The 17,913-nt window shown below is 32.3% G+C and overlaps 1 protein-coding gene and 2 long non-coding RNA genes across 5 annotated transcripts in view; 2 read left to right on the top strand and 1 right to left on the bottom strand.

The window, feature by feature from the left end:
- Positions 1-7,095: 7,095 nt before the first annotated feature.
- On the bottom strand, positions 7,096-9,810 carry LOC126893254 (uncharacterized). Its single transcript, XR_007701097.1, has 2 exons — positions 9,061-9,810; positions 7,096-7,277 (listed from the first exon to the last, which is right to left on the bottom strand). It is a non-coding gene; the product is annotated as an uncharacterized LOC126893254 (long non-coding RNA).
- A 54-nt stretch (positions 9,811-9,864) lies between these two features.
- LOC126893253 (uncharacterized) lies at positions 9,865-10,450 on the top strand. The gene is made up of 2 exons (XR_007701096.1): positions 9,865-10,115; positions 10,190-10,450. It is a non-coding gene; the product is annotated as an uncharacterized LOC126893253 (long non-coding RNA).
- Positions 10,451-12,747: 2,297 nt separating this feature from the next.
- LOC114331299 (microtubule-associated serine/threonine-protein kinase 3) overlaps positions 12,748-17,913 on the top strand; it is an 82,672-nt gene continuing 77,506 nt past the window's right edge. For 2 of the 3 annotated variants that reach the window (XM_028280823.2, XM_028280824.2), the window contains exon 1: positions 12,748-13,130. In XM_028280823.2, the coding sequence (XP_028136624.1) occupies positions 12,989-13,130 (142 nt within the window). In that variant the 5' untranslated portion in view covers positions 12,748-12,988. The remainder of the gene's footprint in view (positions 13,131-17,913) is intronic. The other variant, XM_028280825.2, reaches the window with a different exon arrangement.

Raw genomic sequence — 17,913 nt, forward strand, 5'->3', positions numbered from 1 at the left:
GGAAGACCAAAGAATAGATCTGGGGAGAGACGATAAGGCAGGACATGTTGGTAAAGGGGATTGACATTGATATGACCCAAGATAGAATTGTGTGGAGAAATGCAATTAGGGAAGCCGACCCCGCATAGGGATAAGGCAAAGAGAATGATGACATGTGTTGCATAACGTACAGGTGCAAAGATAATGGCAAAATTAAGCATAAATAAATATCACATTGATAAAACTATGAATAATCAGGATGTTTAGCACAAACAATTTGTCGTAAATTCAAAGAAAAAAAACTGTTTTCTTTACTTTTCAGTCATCGGAAAATTTATTCGTAGGCGTCTCGTGTCCCTATTTATAGTAGAGATGCGTGATTCCGTGATTTTCAAACTGTTGTGTTGTGATTACCGCGATTTTTCAGAATTTAAAATAAGATTTGAGATAATAATTTTTACATTTTCAACATTTATTTCGTAAATAATATTTTTACTTACCTATCTTAATTTTTGCATCTTTGACACAAAAGCGGCCCTTCTCCCCTTTCCTGCATAACGTTACCGTTTTTCGTTCAGGTCAATCCAGTGGCGGATCTAGACATTTGCCTTGGGAGGAAAAATTTGTCTTAGGGGAACTTCCCTAGTGGGAAGTGGGAAGAGAGTTTGGCCTAAATATAAACTGTTTAAAAACAAAATACATGGTATTTAGCCGTTTGGCCCATCAAGATTCACGTTTATATGTTGATGGTCATATAATTCAAAGAGTACCCAGTTTTAAATATCTTGGTTGCCATATTACTGAACAACTAGATCCAGATAAAGAGATAAAATGTAGAATCGAGATAGCCCGCACGACATTTTTAAAAATGAGGTCATTCTTCTGTAATGATACCTTGCAACTTCAACTTCGAAAGCGCATGATTAAATGCTACATTTGGTCAGTCTTCTTGTATGGTGTCGAAGCATGGACATTAAAAATATCCACCAGTAACCGTTTGGAGGCCTTTGAAATGTGGCTGCACAGACGTATTCTGAAAATATCATGGACGGCTATGCTGACAAATGTGGCAGTCCTTAAGAGAGCAAATGCTACCCGCGAGCTGCTTGATAACATCAAATATAAAAAGATGGCCTATTTTGGACACGTAGTAAGGGGAGACCGGTATAATATTCTTCAAATTATGATGATGGGTAAAATCGAAGGACGCAGAGGAACTGGTAGAAAGCAGGCCTCTTGGTTGAAGAATATCCGGGAGTGGACAGGAATAAAGAAAGCAGAACACCTATTTAGAATAGCTCGAGACAGAGACAGTTTCGCCATGTTAATCGCCAACGTCAAGGGGACTTGATAGGGCACGTTAAGAAGAAGAAGGGAACTTCCAATGAAACATCAACCAAAAGTCATAAAAAAGATAGACCCAAACTACATAAAAAAACATAAATAATAAGACTAGAAAAAAAGTTAGATTTCTACCAACCCCGAGAACAAGCTGGATTCCGCTCAAAATTCGGAACAAACGATTACCTACAAACAGTAAAAACCTTAATAGAAAAGTCGATAGCATATAACAGACCACTGGTACTTATCTTCGTAGACTTTCACAAAGCCTTCGACACTGTGGAATTAGACAGCATTATAACTGCTCTGAACAATAGTAGAATAGATTACCGGTTTACAAAGTTAGTGCAAACATTATACCAAAACGCCACAATGCGTGTAAAACTGCATGATACTACCAGATAAATTCATATCAAGCGGGGTGTGAGACAGGGCGACACTCTCTCACCTAAATTATTTAAAGCGGTCCTCGAATACGCCTTTAAGGCTGTATGACACTATACATTTTCTTGTATCATTTCTAATATCGTTTCTGATATGTCAACAAAATGCATAGTGTCATACACAGATACAAGAAACGATATCAGAAACGATACAAGAATTTGTGTCAGGCACAGATTATTGTACAAGAACTGCGCCAATTTCTGCGCAAAGAGCAAAAACGTAAAACCTGCTGGTAAAACATCTAAAATGTCAAAATTACTTACTCATAATGGCGGCTGAAATGAAAATGGGATAATGTATTGATGAATTTATTTGTGTTTTTGTAGGTATTATTTATAAATCTTTTATTGATACTTAATATACCGTTTGGTATGGACTACTGTTCTACTAATAACCATATATTTAGCTCCTAGTAAAGTTCAAACTATAAATTTAGGTTTCATGGTGCATAATTTTTTAATAGACGAAAATACAATAGTTCCTAATTTGGATCAAATTAAAGATAATTCTAATGCAAATATTTTAGCACAAATATCAAAACAAAATAAAAACACAAATAATCAACCTCAGTCAACGTAAAATTCTTGTTAACATTAAAATGTTAATTATATAAAAGTTTATAAATTTTATAAAATATTTAAAATCAGCTGTGTCTGTAGATGCAGTACTACCATAACGTGACAAAGGGTGACAAACAAAATTTCGACCAATCACGTGCCGAATTTCATACAATTTTCGATACAAGAACTTGCATAGTGTCATACAGGGCACAAATGTACGTACAAGAAATGATACAAGAAAATGTATACAAGAAACGATATCAGAAACGATATTAGAAATGATACAAGAAAATGCATAGTGTCATACAGCCTTTAAAATGCTAAAGTGGGAAAATAGAGGAATAAAAATAGATGGAGAAATGCTCAATCATCTGCGTTTTGCCGACGATATAGTACTTATTACCGAAGATCTGGGTGAAGCACAACAAATGCTACTAGAATTAGAAAACGTATCTTCAACAATAGGTCTAAAAATGAACATCAGCAAGACCAAATTTATGACAAATTTAGTTCCCAGCGAACACCTAACCATCCAAAATAAAGTGGTAGAATTGACAGAAAAGTACATATATCTCGGTCATGAAATAAGAATAGGCAAGGACAATCAGACTTGCGAATTTCAACGACGAATAACACTTGCTTGGGCGGCGTATGGTTCACTAAGAGACATCTTTAAGAGCAACATCCCGACAGCTATGAAACGGAAGACATTTGACCAATGCGTTCTTCCTATTATGACATACGGAGCAGAAACTCTCTCACAAAAACAACAGCACTAAAAATGCGAGTGGCACAAAGGCGTATGGAAAGATCGATTCTCGGGGTGACAAAAAAAGACAAAATAAGGAACCAAGACTTAAGGAAAAGAACAGGTATCACTGATGTCGTTGAACACATAGCCAAGCTGAAATGGAATTGGGCAGGTCACATAGCGCGACTGAAAGACTCAAGATGGACCAGAAAACTAATTGACTGGCGCCCAACAGAAGACAAACGCAGCAGAGGACGACCACCAACACGCTGGATGGACGACATTAACCGAATATCCAAGAAATGGCAACAAGAAGCACAGAACCGTGAAGAGTGGCGAAGAATGGGAGAGACCTATGTCCAGCAGTGGACAGAAGAGGTTGCATGATGATGATGATTAAGTTCCCTTAATTTTCCTAACTAGCGTGTTTATTGGGTTGAATTGGTCTTTATGTGGTTAGGGTTTCATGTCAGCTAATATATTTTTATGTTTCAACAATTTTTTTCTTTAACTTTGGACCTTGTTAGGCGAGTAATTGTAGATCCCATCATTTCTCGCATTCTCTCATTTGGTATCCGATCTCTGGATCTCTTCTTGATTTGTCTGCTGTTTTTCTCCAGAGGTCAATTTCTGTTACTAGTAACATTTTCTCTGTTCTTTGTTTCATTGGCCGAACTTCACTGCCATATGTGATTACACTTTTCAGTTTGGTATTGTAGATGATATGAATGAGCTGTTTGTTCGCTTTAGATATTGTTTGGTCCCACAGAATGCCGTTCATCATGGATATGGCTTTTCTACCCTGTATGTCTTTTATCGCAGCATCGAGTGTTCCATCTTGAGTTATCTTCATGCCCAGGTACTTGTATTCATCACAGTGTTTAACCCATCGTCTAATCTAATGGAGTGCTTTGTCCCTCCAATACACATAGCTTCAGTTTTCTTGATGTTGACTTCGAGACCCCATTTGTTATATTCTTCTATTAGCTTCCGCATCATGTAACTCAAGTCGTCATGATCCTGGGCAATCAGAATTTGACCATCAGCGAAACATAAAGTGTACAGTGTTGTCTCGTTTATTGAGAGGGATTCCCATGCAATTTCATTTTATTTTCCACAGCTTGTTCCAGATAAATTTTGAAAAGGGTAGACGAAATGCAGCAACCCTGCTTCAATCCTCTCGTGACCTTAAATCTCTCAGTTTTATTTCTCAGACATCCTTGATCCAGTTTTAATTTTTGCAGTCGTTCCAGTATACAGACTTTGGACTGCTTTGATAAGACCATGTTTAGCGTTGGTATGCTGTAGGGTTGACCATGATACTATAAATAACATGATACCGTTGATTGATAAATATAGGTATATATAGGTATATATATTTATGAATCAATGATGATACTATAAATAACAAAATATATTGCACATCCGGAAGTCGTGACGTAAGTGGAGACCGGCAAGTTCGTAATGGTTGGTAATCATTCGTAATGTCCGATTAGTTTGAATTGTTCGTAAGTGTATTTTATATTTTATCTTTGACAGTTATTTTGACAGGAATCTCGACACTAAATTTTTTTCGAATACCATGAAGTTTAATGTTATTTTGCTAATTGAATAATTTCATCACAGAATGCATACAAATCCCATTTAACTTAACAAGAATTCAAATTCAACTTCCGGTCTCCAGTTACGTCATAATGCACGAACTCGGGCGTATTTTGCGCTACGGGAAGGTACTATCTCGTTATTTATAGTATCATGGGGTTGACCATAGTTTGCACTTAGATCTACAGACCGAGCGCGTCTCGTAAATTGCACGGCTTCGCGCAATCGTACTTGAGACTGAGACACTGTGTCAGGTCAAGGTTCATAGATACAAGAATCTACAGGTCGAGCAAGTCTTGTAAATTTCACGATTGCGAGCCACGTTTCACGCAACCGTGTTTGCGTACTTGTGTTTCGAGTTGCGTGGTCGTGCGGAGTTATATTTACCAATTCGCGCAATCGTACTTGAGACGCTGTCAGGTGAGGTGTTTGAAAATTTGTGTAACTTGATTGCTTGATTCTGTGGTGTGAAGGTGGTTAAACTTTTGTTTTATTTTTTTTTGTTTGTTTTTGTTGTTGCGAATATATCGCAGAAAGTTTTTAGATGAAGTAATTGTATGATGAAGATAACAGATAACACAGAAAATACAAGAGGGCAGCATACTTTGCAAAACAATTGTTACAATTTGAAATCAACAATTTGTTAAGTTGTCTTGCAGGTAAAAAAAGTGACTTTTTAAAAAAATTATATCTTGGAAACTAAAAATTATTTTTATTTATAATTGAAACATGTAAAAGTATAGTACTCTCAAAAAAATTTCAGCCAAAAATATTCATTTTTGTAGAGTTGACTGCAATTTTTCGACAACAGCCCTTTTTTGCAGTGAGCAGCATAACAAGTCCAGTCTCATCTGAAATCAAAGTTTCTTGTAGTTTATACCTCTGGCTAGTGAATGAACAAAGGATTTTTTATTAGATGAGGTCATTTTTGTTTTATAAAAAAAACTACTTTAAAAATGAGAAAAATTGGGGTCAAAAATGTGTTTAAACTTATGTAAAATCTTCAAATTTCATTTTTTTTAATTCCTTCATTCATATTCTAGCCAGAGGTATAAACTACAAGAAACTTTTTGATTTCAGATGAGACTAGTTATGCTGCCAACGCAAAAAAAACTTAAACTCTACAAAAATGAATATTTTTGGCTGAAACTTTTTTTGAGACTACCTTAAGTACTATACTTTTACATGTTCCAATTATAAATAAAAATAAATTTTAGTTTTCGAGATATAATTTTTTAAAAAAGTCACTTTTTTTACCCATAAGACCTATGTAACCCCTTAAAAAAATGTTTGGAAGAATATGTTTGATGGCCAAGATGCATACATATATTTAGAAGGAAAGTTCCTGATTTCTGTAGTATAATACATAATACCGAAGAAGAAGTAGCCCTAAGCGCCGGACTCCACTTGCGATTTGTAGTTGTGAAGATTGAACACATTCTTTCAAATAGAAGTCAATCCATGATTATTTAGTCACAAATGGATTGACTTGTATTTGAAACAATGTGTTCAATCTTCCTGATTACAAATCGCAAGTGGAGTGCGGCGGTAATAACACCAAAATATTCCATATAGGTCCATAGAAGGTACACAGACATTGAAAAATTCCTGGAATATCCCCGAAAACATGTTCCCTGAACATCCCAGGAAAATCCTGTCAGCATTTTAAACATTACCTGAATGTCTTATTGGAACATTCCATGAATGTCCACGAATGTTCTCTGGACATTCAAAATATATTTTGTAGACATTCCCTGGATATACCAGAAATACAGTGATGAGCGCTCTAATAACCGGCAAAATAGCACAAAAGATGTATTAAGTAGTGAGATAAAAAGACATGAAACTAGTTGAGCTGGGAAATTTAGCGATATTAACTTATACATTTAGATTGTATTGATTGTGTACCACCTTCAGACGTATCAGACGAGTTTGGAAACTACCACTGTCACAGTGACAGTTTTAGTTGACATACTCCTCCGATATGTGTAAAGGTGGGATCAATATAACGTAAATTTAAAGGTTAATTTCGCTAAATTTCCCAGCTCAACTAGTTTCATTTCTTTTTATCTCACAACTAAATATGTTGCCCATATTTTGCCGGTTATTAGGGCACTTATCACTGTACATCCTTGCTGATGTGACAATACCTCCTATCTGTTTTTTCATGAGTTTTGTATGAGAGATGGAAAAACATGTTTTAAGGTCACCTCCTGTGTTCATATGCAAGTTTTGACTTGTTTTGTAGTTCATAGATAGTTTAATTTACTACAAAACAAGTCAAAAAATATCATATGAAAACAGGAGGTGACCCTAAGACAAGTTTTTAGTCTCTCTTACAAAACTCATGAAAAAACAGATAGGATGTATTATTACATCACTGACGATATGTGGCCATACCAAATAATACATCCTTGATAAATATAAACATTTTTATTGAACAAAATCTTTCCATACATTTTTTTAATGCAATTTACTGATATTCCTAAATATTTCAAAAAAATGTGTCACATTTGCTTTGTAAACCTTTCTTTTGCCTTTCGTAGCCACATATTCCGTTTCCTTCCTGGTTTTTTGTAGACCACTTCTCTCAGCTGATTCTAAAAAAAATGAAATAAATGGTAATTTTTCTATCCTTTACAATTAACAATCAGAAGAAATATTATTTACAGATAATGATATGCATAATAATAATAGGTTTGTTCTAGCATCAGTTTGAAACCATCAGCGAATAGTGGACCAGCGCGAGTAGAGGGGATCGCACTGGTGACTGTATTATGTTCTTTTACTGACCAACTGTTTGCTGATGGTTTGTGACTAGTTTGACTGTTTGCTAGAACAAACCTAATAATAATAAATATTTTGTATTTTGACAATGACATCTGATGTGGAAGTCAAAACATTAATAAAATTATTTTTTCAAGTTAACTTTCACATGCGCGTCTTAAAATTGTACTTTTAATACTTATATCATAAATAACTATTAAAACTATCTTAAGAGGAAACAGTATCGATCAACAGGTAGCGAAAATGTGTTCCAAGATTGCGGCTGTAATTTTGAATATTTTTCAAGATATTTGGCACACATATTCGTAATATAATAAAGAATGGCGGTACAGAGCCCAATTTGAAAAATATATTATTATGTGGAAATTACTCTGTAATTAAATATAATATAAAAAAACGAGCTTGTACCGCCATTAAGAAGAACAAAAAAATACACTTTCTTCAAATACAACTTTTTTATCCGATTTTGTGTTATTTTGGAACTACTAAAATTTTTTATTTCATTAGTAGTTCCAAAATTACACAAAATCTAGGCATCGGATAAAAAAGTTTATTTGAAGAAAGTGTATTTTTTTGTTCTTCTTAATGGCGGTACAGGCTCGTTTTTTAAATATTGTATAATTACAGAGTAATTTCCACATATTAATATATTTTTCAAATTGGGCTCTGTACCGCCATTCTTTATTATTTTACGAATACGTGTGCCAAATGCCTCGAAAAAATAATCAAAATTACAGTGACAATCTTGGAACACGTTTTGGCTACCTGTTTATCGCTACTGTATTACCTTAAAACATTGTAATTTGCTAAACCAGTATATTTTACTCTACTACTACTCTACTAGCTACCTCATTTTCCACTGTTTCTAAAGACTTGTTTACATGGGTAGAGTTTTGAGGAGAGTAGAGTAGCGGTAGTACTCTACCAAAAATGGCTTGATACCATTCACATGAGGAGAGTACAAGTATAGTACTGATGCTAGTATAGTGAAACCGATTTTTGTATTTTTAAACACTCTTGATTATAAGTGCACCTTAAATTCTTAATTTTTTGCTTAAGCTCGTTTACTCCAAAGCCCCCTTTGCCATTCTTTTGACGATTTCATCCTCCGCAGCTTGCTGCAAACTTTTATTTCTGTAGTATACACTACCTAAATTCCATAAACACTGGTATTCGCCGTATTATAGCTCTACAAGTTTTAAAGTTTCATCTTCGGTGAACTTCATTTTCACTATTTACACAAAACACAATTCCAGCCAGAATGACAGCGCCCCCATGTACTCTCCTACCTACTCTATTCTGCCATAATTGAGCGTGTTCCATGGGTAGAGTGTGCAGCCGAGTAGACATTTTGGCAGTAGTGGTGGTCATAGAGTAGTTACTTTGCCATAGGTTGCTAGTCACTCTACTTTAACTCCAACTATAAACTCTACCAGCTATTCTACTGTGCTGAGCATTTTTACAGGTAGTTACTCTACTCTATCAAGTACTTGCATCATTACTCTACCTGTGTAAACAAGTCTTAAATCTACTGAATGAAAATCTACTTAATCTTAATCTACTCTTAATGAAAAATGTCTAAAATCATTTACCCACCTAGTATTATTGTAGAATTTAAGACAGTCCAGTGCCTTATAAATAACTTCAATATGAATATTTTTTCCTTTAATTCTCCTTTGATACCACTCCATTTTAGATTTTGGGGAACTTATTTCATTGTGTTTATAGCCCATATTTATTGAAGGAACCCAATCTGGAGATTGTTATTATCGATTAAGTCGGCTGGTTTTCCTATAAGATTAAAATGTTAACATCTTCAAAAATCATTACTGTTGTAATTGTAACTTACCAGATATAAAATGATTACAGCAGACAGGACAGGAAAATTTTCATTTCGCTAGTAAAACCTGTACATTGTATTGCATTTAACCATTGTTGTCTCTCAGATACCTTATTTAGTTCAGTTTAAAAGTGAACTTTATCTTGACTTTATCACAATTGCATTTCACACTTCAAAACACAACACCAATGAAGCATATTATCTTTCTAAATTAATACTTCCATAGAAAATGTTAAATTAATCTTTGTACAACACAAAATTACAAAGAAATACAACTAAAATTATCTAAAACTCATTAAGAACAGATAGAATAAGATTTATCTTTTACACCCAGTAGCATAGCCACCTTTACTTTACGGGTGGCTATGCCAGTAGCCATATTGACTTAATTTTGACAGCATGTTGGAACGGATTTAAATTTGGTAAATATAACTCCGCACGACCACGCAACTCGAAACACAAGTACGCAAACACGGTTGCGTGAAGCGTGGCTCGCAATCGTGAAATTTACGAGACTTGCTCGACCTGTAGATTCTTGTTTCATAGATAGGGGTTAGGTTATCTCATAACTATGTGGGCGGAAGCGAGAGGGAGGGGAATGCCTACGTCACTCGTACGACAAAGTCAAGTTTGACAGTTGTATGTGGTTATATTTCCGCATATTTTTGTGGAATTTTCTTATAATATCGTTTATTTGTTTAATATTTGTTGAGTTTTTAAGCATATAAGGACTATATTACTATAATTACTTATTTGGGTCCTATACAAAGGCAGTAATGACTTGTGAAGTGTGTTTTCGTAACCGTGTAAGGTTAGTTTAACAATTATAATATTACACATAATAATATGTAGTTTTGTATGTTATAATAATAAAACATTTTTTAGATGAGTGGTGGTAACAATTGTAGCATAGCTATATGTAAAAGCAACTCCAAAATTCCTGAACAAGATGGAAACAAAATAATGTTTTTGGACATTTCCCAAATACCTTAAATTATCAAACAATAATGGATAATAAAATGTTACAAGATAAATGGGCCTCTAAACATAAGAAAATAGGTAGCAAACATTTCCTCGTGTCTGAATATGTTAATATTATGTTACGTCTTTTTTATATTTTAACCTAATAATAAATTATTTATATTATTCGTTCTTTTGTTGTTGCATACCACCAAAAATGATAAAAGTGCTGCACATTCCACGAAAAACATAATAAGTAAGTACCTACATATTAGTATTTTTGATTTTAAACTTTTTCTTCTATTTTTTTGGATTTTTGTGCTAATTAAATTGTTTTCTCCATTTAAAACATACATAATAAGTGTTAAATGAATTCTAGTTTTTTGTTAGCAGACTATTGATTTTTAAGGGAAAAATTGATATAATTACCAATATAAGAACCACTTAAATATACCTATACCCAAGAAAATCTCAAAATATATTGCAAAACCTAAGTTTTTGAACCTTTTATTAGCATTGACTCTTATGACAATTTTAAAATTGTCGTACGGATGACGTATTCCCGCCTTTAAAAAGCCAGCCTTTGATTGGTCTACAGTTATGAGACAACCTACGCCCTAATCTATTAACCTTGGTGTCAGGTGAGGTGTTTGAAAATTTGAGTAAATTGATTCTGTGGTGTGAATTTTCTAAAACTTTTAAGTGTGGTTTTTGACCGTTGTGAGAAATTATTTATTTAGTGTTGTGTTTATAATTTAAACTTTTGTTTTATTTTCAAAGTGTTCTTTTTGTTGTAAGTAGAAAATGAATCGTTGTACTAAGTGTAACATAAACTTTTCGAAATCTTCTAACTTGACGGCACATGTAAAAAGAAAACATCCAGGTAATATCATATTTTATACAGGGTGTTTGGTAAAGAATGTAACAGGGCAAATAAATGATTTAGTTTCTTTCGAAGAATTAAAGGCTGTACAAAAAATTGTAGTCCCGATAAAACCCACCATAGATGCTATAAGAAATCAAAAAGATATCAATTTGGGTTTTCCATATTCCATCCACATCCAGAATACCCTCCAATAAAAAAATTATACCCCAAAGGAAATTTTTTCCAACAAAAAAAAATTAAAATGGCAAAGAAAAGTTCAAAATTGCAAAAGCCGTCCTCAGAAGAAGGCAATATGCTAGCTGCACAAGTTTTAATTCAAAAATAATTTATTTTTTTATGTGTCAGTATAATATAATATATGTTTTAAAATAAGTTTTGTTTTATTTTTTGAGAAAAAATAAAAAATACAGCATAATTAACAGTACTTTTTTTGAAATGCTATTTTCCAAAGTTTATAAAATTTCTTTATATTAATAAAGTTAAAGTGGACTTTAAATTTAAAGTTTTCTTTAACTGTAACAATTACATTTTTTAAGGCAACACACACTTTAACTTTATTATGAAATCGAGCGTTAGTCAAAATTCTAAATGCTCAGTAAATAATAACAACAATTAGGTACTTGTATTGAAAACAACATATTTTGTAAATTGAAACAAAAACAACATATTTGCAACATAGATAACAAAACAACATGCTTTGTTACGTATTTTAAAAAACTCTCCATCATGCATGCTCCATGAGAAAAGAAAATATAAAACTAATTTCATCCTTATCGTGTCTCAGATGGCGTAGCTACTTTTGCTAAACTACTCAACGCTTTGCTACTCTACCTACCTACATACAATTTGTATTATTTTATCAAAAAACAAGCATTTACATGCTCTGCAAATTGTATATTTTGCTTTGCATTTTCATATGAAAAAACCACGGTATTTATCTTGAACTTTTTTTGAACAAGGTGCAATACTTAGGTAATATTATTATTAATAAAACAAAGTATATTAAAATACAATGTTAAAAACTTTAATAATATTAGCAATATTTAAAAACTTTAATATATTATATTATAGTATACATATTATGAATCATGAATCAGTAGAAACGATTATATTTAAATTTGGTAAATTATAACTCCACTCGACCAGAGCACGACCACGCAACTCAAAACACAAGTACGCAAATACGGTTGCGTGAAGCGTGGCTCGAAGCCGTGCAATTTACGAGACTCGCTCGGTCTGTAGATCCGTGTATAGTTTGCTGAGGGGCACCCTGTCATATGCTTTTTGTAAGTCTACGGAGTCTACGTACACCAGGTGAACTTCTTTATTGACGGCTATTTTTTTTCTCAATAACTTGCGTAATAGAGTACATTCTTACTTTATAATATAAATTTGCGGAGGTTGCAAGATGTTTTCATAAATCGCGGTATGAGGAGTCAGAATTTAATTGTATTGATCGATTAAATCGACGTGAAAAGTAAAGTAACAACTTGTTACTAACAAGTTGTCCCATCTCTAGCTTAACATGACACTGACAACCACTGACAACTATCAATTAAGAATTGATTATGACATAGCATATGTTTATGTTCCCTGAAATTCTGCCGTTTTCAGATAGCCTTTGTGCTAGTTTGTCGTTCTAAGATGAATCATTGTTGACTAAATTTAAGTACATATTTAGTAATTGCTCAAAAATAAACTTTTAAATGTAAAAAATATGGCCTATAGAACATTTTATAACATAAAACAAATAGTGTTGTGTGGTAAAATAATGTCACAATTGTTGAATGGTATGGTTGTAAAATTAGTTATGTAAAATTCTTGGTTTGGGGTAATAGATGGAAGACAAGGGGGTGAAACCACGACCTCGATCAAATTCAGCCAGAATATTGGTTTTTAACGAATCAAAACCTGGATTTAGACTAGAGCAAAGACAGAATTCCTGTGCTGAATCATGGATTTCCCGTAAACAACACTCAGGTTTGTTAAATATGTGATTTTGCAATTCAATCAAGTAGCATGCTGTCATTCACCTATATTTCAACAATTATAACAGTTTTGTTATTGTTATATATTTTAAAATTAATTATAAATATGCCTAGGTTTATATAGAGATGGACTAAATAACTCAAATATTTCACCAATTTCTAAAACTGAGGAATTCAAACAATTTTTGGGTCATTATACAAAAATAAATTTGTTGTATGTGTTTGTGAAATGTAAAATAATATGCAAACAATCTTCAACACCTTTAATTCTGATAGAAAGTTAGTCATATCCATTGATAACAAAATAATAACAAATTTATGATAATGAACTTTTTTAGTATATGTACCTATATAAAAAAGAAGTACTATTGTTGGTTATTTGATTTTAATTGCAGTTTTTTGTGGATCAAAATATTGAGTACTGTTTTTCACAAATGTCCAAATTTGTATTAAAATCTTATAATAAAATTGGTAGGATATAGCAAATGAATTATAATTTGTTATTTTTAGCTTCTGTTTATGCTAACCATGTTAGATTAGATTATATTGAAATACATACTTAATTGTTTACCTTTTATTTGAGTAATCTACTGAACTTGTTTCCAATTTTGATATTTGATAGATATGACCCCCTAAATTAAACAGTTTAAACCGGTATTATCTATAGCTAAAATATTATGATTATTAGGTATATAATAATATAATAGTAAAAGACAAAAGACGAAGGTGTAGATTATAAATAAAAGATTTACTTTACTAGATTTTGGTATTTGATTGTTAATTTTATCTTATTAGATGCTAAAAGGCTCTTCCTGTCATTTTTTGCTTCTTCTTTTGGCATCATAACTCTGGATGGGTCTTTGCCTGTCTGCAGGGCCCCGAGAGGGCGGTACAGCCGGTACATTTTACCGGGGCCCGGCCAGGGCTGCTTTATCCATTAGGCAATATAGGCGGTTGCCTAGGGCAGCAAATTATGAGAGGGCGGCAAAAATACTGTACAAAAAAAGAATGTGTGTGTACTTTGTACACACGTAAGAAGTTATACTTCTATTATATGATTATAAACGAAATTAATATACTTTTTATTTATATTTTATTTAAATATTAAATTAATTTATACTTACTACTTCTCAAACATTTTTATTAAAACAGTGCCAAAAAACACATTAAAAATGCCACAAATGATTTCTGAACATTAATTGTCGGAAATTTTTTTAACTAAATACGTATTTTCTGAAAATAAAATTATACAGAGAGAGTCTGTAAAGTGGAATAAATTCAATATCTCAAATACTAATTGTTTTTTTGGAAAATGCTCAGACCCGTCGATTAGTATTTCAAATTGTCCTTTTTGACATTCAATAATAATGTATACAGGGTGTCCCAATTTAGAGATATGACGTCATCGTCGATTTTCGTAAATGGCAACACTGTCATTTTGATAGCTAATTTGATAGGGTTTGTAAAGTTATACATAACTGCAAAATATCAAATTTTTATTCTCTACCATTTACAAGATAATAGAAAATAACAAAGTTATATCTGTAATTTGGAATATATTCAATAATTAAAATACTAACTGTTTTTTTGAAAAATGCTCAGACCCGTCGATTAGTATATCAAATTGTCCTTTTTGACATATAATAATAATGTATACAGGGTGTCCCAATTTAGAGATATGACATCATCGTTGATTTTCTTAAATGGAAACACTGTCATTTTGATAGCTATTTTGATAGGGTGTGTAAAGTTATACACAACTGCAAAATTTCAAATTTGTATTCTCTACCATTTAGATGATAATAAAAAATAACAAAGTTATGAAAAAGAAGTAATCAACTAATAATTGAATTTAATTATTTCAATAAATTAAGCAAAAACTCATAATGTTGCCCTCAATTATTGTCAAATTGTCAATGGGCAACGTTATGAGCATTTGCTTAATTGAAATAAATAAATTCAATTATTATTTGATTACTTCTTGTTCTTCATAACTTTGTTATTTTTTATTATCTTGTAAATGGTAGGGAATAAAATTTTGAAATTTTTCAGATGTGTATAACTTTACACACGCTATCAAAATAGCTATCAAAATGATAGTGTTGCCATTTAAGAAAATCAACGATGACGTCATATCTCTAAATTGGGACACCCTGTATACATTATTATTATATGTCAAAAATGACAATTTGATATACTAATCGACGGGTCTGAGCATTTTTCAAAAAAACAGTTAGTATTTTAATTATTGAATATATTCCAAATTACAGATATAACTTTGTTATTTTCTATTATCTTATAAATGGTAGAGAATAAAAATTTGATATTTTGCAGTTATGTATAACTTTACAAACCCTATCAAATTAGCTATCAAAATGACAGTGTTGCCATTTAAGAAAATCGACGATGACGTCATATCTCTAAATTGGGACACCCTGTATAAATTTTTATTGAATGTCAAAAAGGACAATTTGAAATACTAATCGACGGGTCTGAGCATTTTCCAAAAAAACAATTAGTATTTGAGATATTGAATTTATTCCACTTTACAGACTCTCTCTGTATAATAAATATACTTACAATCATAAAATGTATAAAAAAAAAATAAAAAAATAAAAGTTTCTATTGGGATTCGAACCAACTTACCACGCGGCTGGTATTTGCGTTGTATTGGGATTCACCCGCATTAAAACTTCGCCACAGAGACAGCTTGTCATTATGTGCGAAGATCGTCTAACTAAACAGATTAACCTTTTGACATTTTTAACTTATGTAAATCAAATTATTTTGATTTTGAATTGAAATGATTTAGAATTGAAAAAATACAACAAAACATAGAGTAAGAAGACAATATATTAGGTGAATATTGATAGAAATTTTGATGGTAATCAAATTATGTAAATGAAAGTATTACATACTACTTATGTATTTTGGTAGGTTCAAGGTAGGTATCGGAGCCCGTATAACGACTAATAAATTTCGCAATCACTTGCGTCGTGCAAAGTGGCTATGTTCAAATATCATAACAAAATTTGATCAACTATTTATAAAACACTTACCAGTGAAAGATTCTTTAGCTTTGAATAAGCGAGATCTGCGGCACTCATACTAGGCACAGTTTGATGAGCTTTCACATTGGCATGCAACAATCATCTCTTCTATGTAAATAAGTCCAAAAATATAATATGAAAACTATTTAAAAAGGCAGTATAACCATTAACTAACTTTTTGTTTGTTGTTTCTCTTCCTACAAATTTTAAAACGCAACAAGCATACATTATAACCAAACCATGCACAGTCCCACAGCTGTGCCACAGCTGCCATATTGGATAATTTTTGTCATGTCATTTGAACATCCAATCAGAACAAAGTTATAATGCGCATGCGCCCGGTCGCTAGGTTTTCCCATATAAAATTTCACCGTCATTACGCCCGTAAAGAAGTATAACTTCAAAAATATTTGTATATAAAAATTTAAATCGAATAACATTTAAGTACATGGTGCATCCATCAATGGAATATAAGTGGGCATTCATTTTAGAAAACAAATTTTTCTTAACACTATTCATTCAAAACGGACAGAAGTCGTAAATTTAGGGATTATTGGGCCGTCGGCAGCACCGCAAAGGTGGCAGGCGCACTGTTCTATAATTTTTTTTTTTTAAACTGAATCCTTTTGGGTTATTCGTGGTTGAAAATTTGCCATTTTCATTGAAAAAGGTCGCCATTTCAGACGGTTTTTTGAGAATACCTTAAAAATTATGCATCTACCGAAAAAAACTATATAATACATTTTTGTAGCTTATGAAAAATCAAAGAGATTCGTTCCTACATAAGTCTTCTAGTGATAACATAAAAAGAGATATGGTAGATAAAAAGAAATTTTTTATGCATGCTCAGATAGGTGTGTTAGAGAATAGAATAGAAATATGCTTTATTGCCATGAAAAATTTTACAATTTTATCGACAAAGCTTATAAATAGTAAAAAAAACAAAACAGTAACAATCCAATTTACTAAAATTACATAAATCGTCAATAAGTTAAATAAAATAAATAAATAAATCGAAGTTAAAACAGAAATAATCAATTGCAAAAATTTAAATAAATTGCAAATCCATAGTCTACCTAATAATTAATAAAAAAGGTTTAAAAGTTAAAAAGTTAAGCTGCTGCATATGACACCCAAATATAGTTAAAAAAATAATAAAAATACTACTTGTGCAAAGGGTACTGTAATTTCTTAGTTATTGACTAAAATAATCTTCTACTGAATAATATGGTCTTTCAGACAGGTAGGCTTTTGTCAGTTTACGGAATTTGGGAAAAGATGGTGCAGATTTTAGTTGTAGGGGGAGATGGTTGTACATTTTTTTTGCGGAATATAATATCGATTTCTTTACTAACTCCGAGGACGGGGTCGGCAAATAGACGTCAAACGTAGAATTTCTCGTGAAGTAGTGATGATTAGGTCTTGGTGGAAAGACATGTAGATGTTTACGAATTAAGCAAACAGTTTCTAAAATATACAAAGATGGAAGGGTTAAAATTCCGTGATCTTTGAAGTAACTTCTGCAGTGTGTTGTTCTTCTGAGGCCAAACAGATATCTTATAGCTCTTTTTTGTAATTTGAAAATAACATCGAATTGGGCAGCTGTACTAGAACCCCAAAAAGGAAGACCATAACGAAGATGTGACTCGAACAAAGAAAAATATGTTATTTTGGAAGATGCTAAATTGAGTTCATTCGAAACAGATCTTATAGCATAGCAGGCTG

This window comes from Diabrotica virgifera, chromosome 10, assembly GCF_917563875.1.
Source record: "Diabrotica virgifera virgifera chromosome 10, PGI_DIABVI_V3a".
In the NCBI taxonomy this organism is placed as follows: domain Eukaryota; kingdom Metazoa; phylum Arthropoda; class Insecta; order Coleoptera; family Chrysomelidae; genus Diabrotica; species Diabrotica virgifera.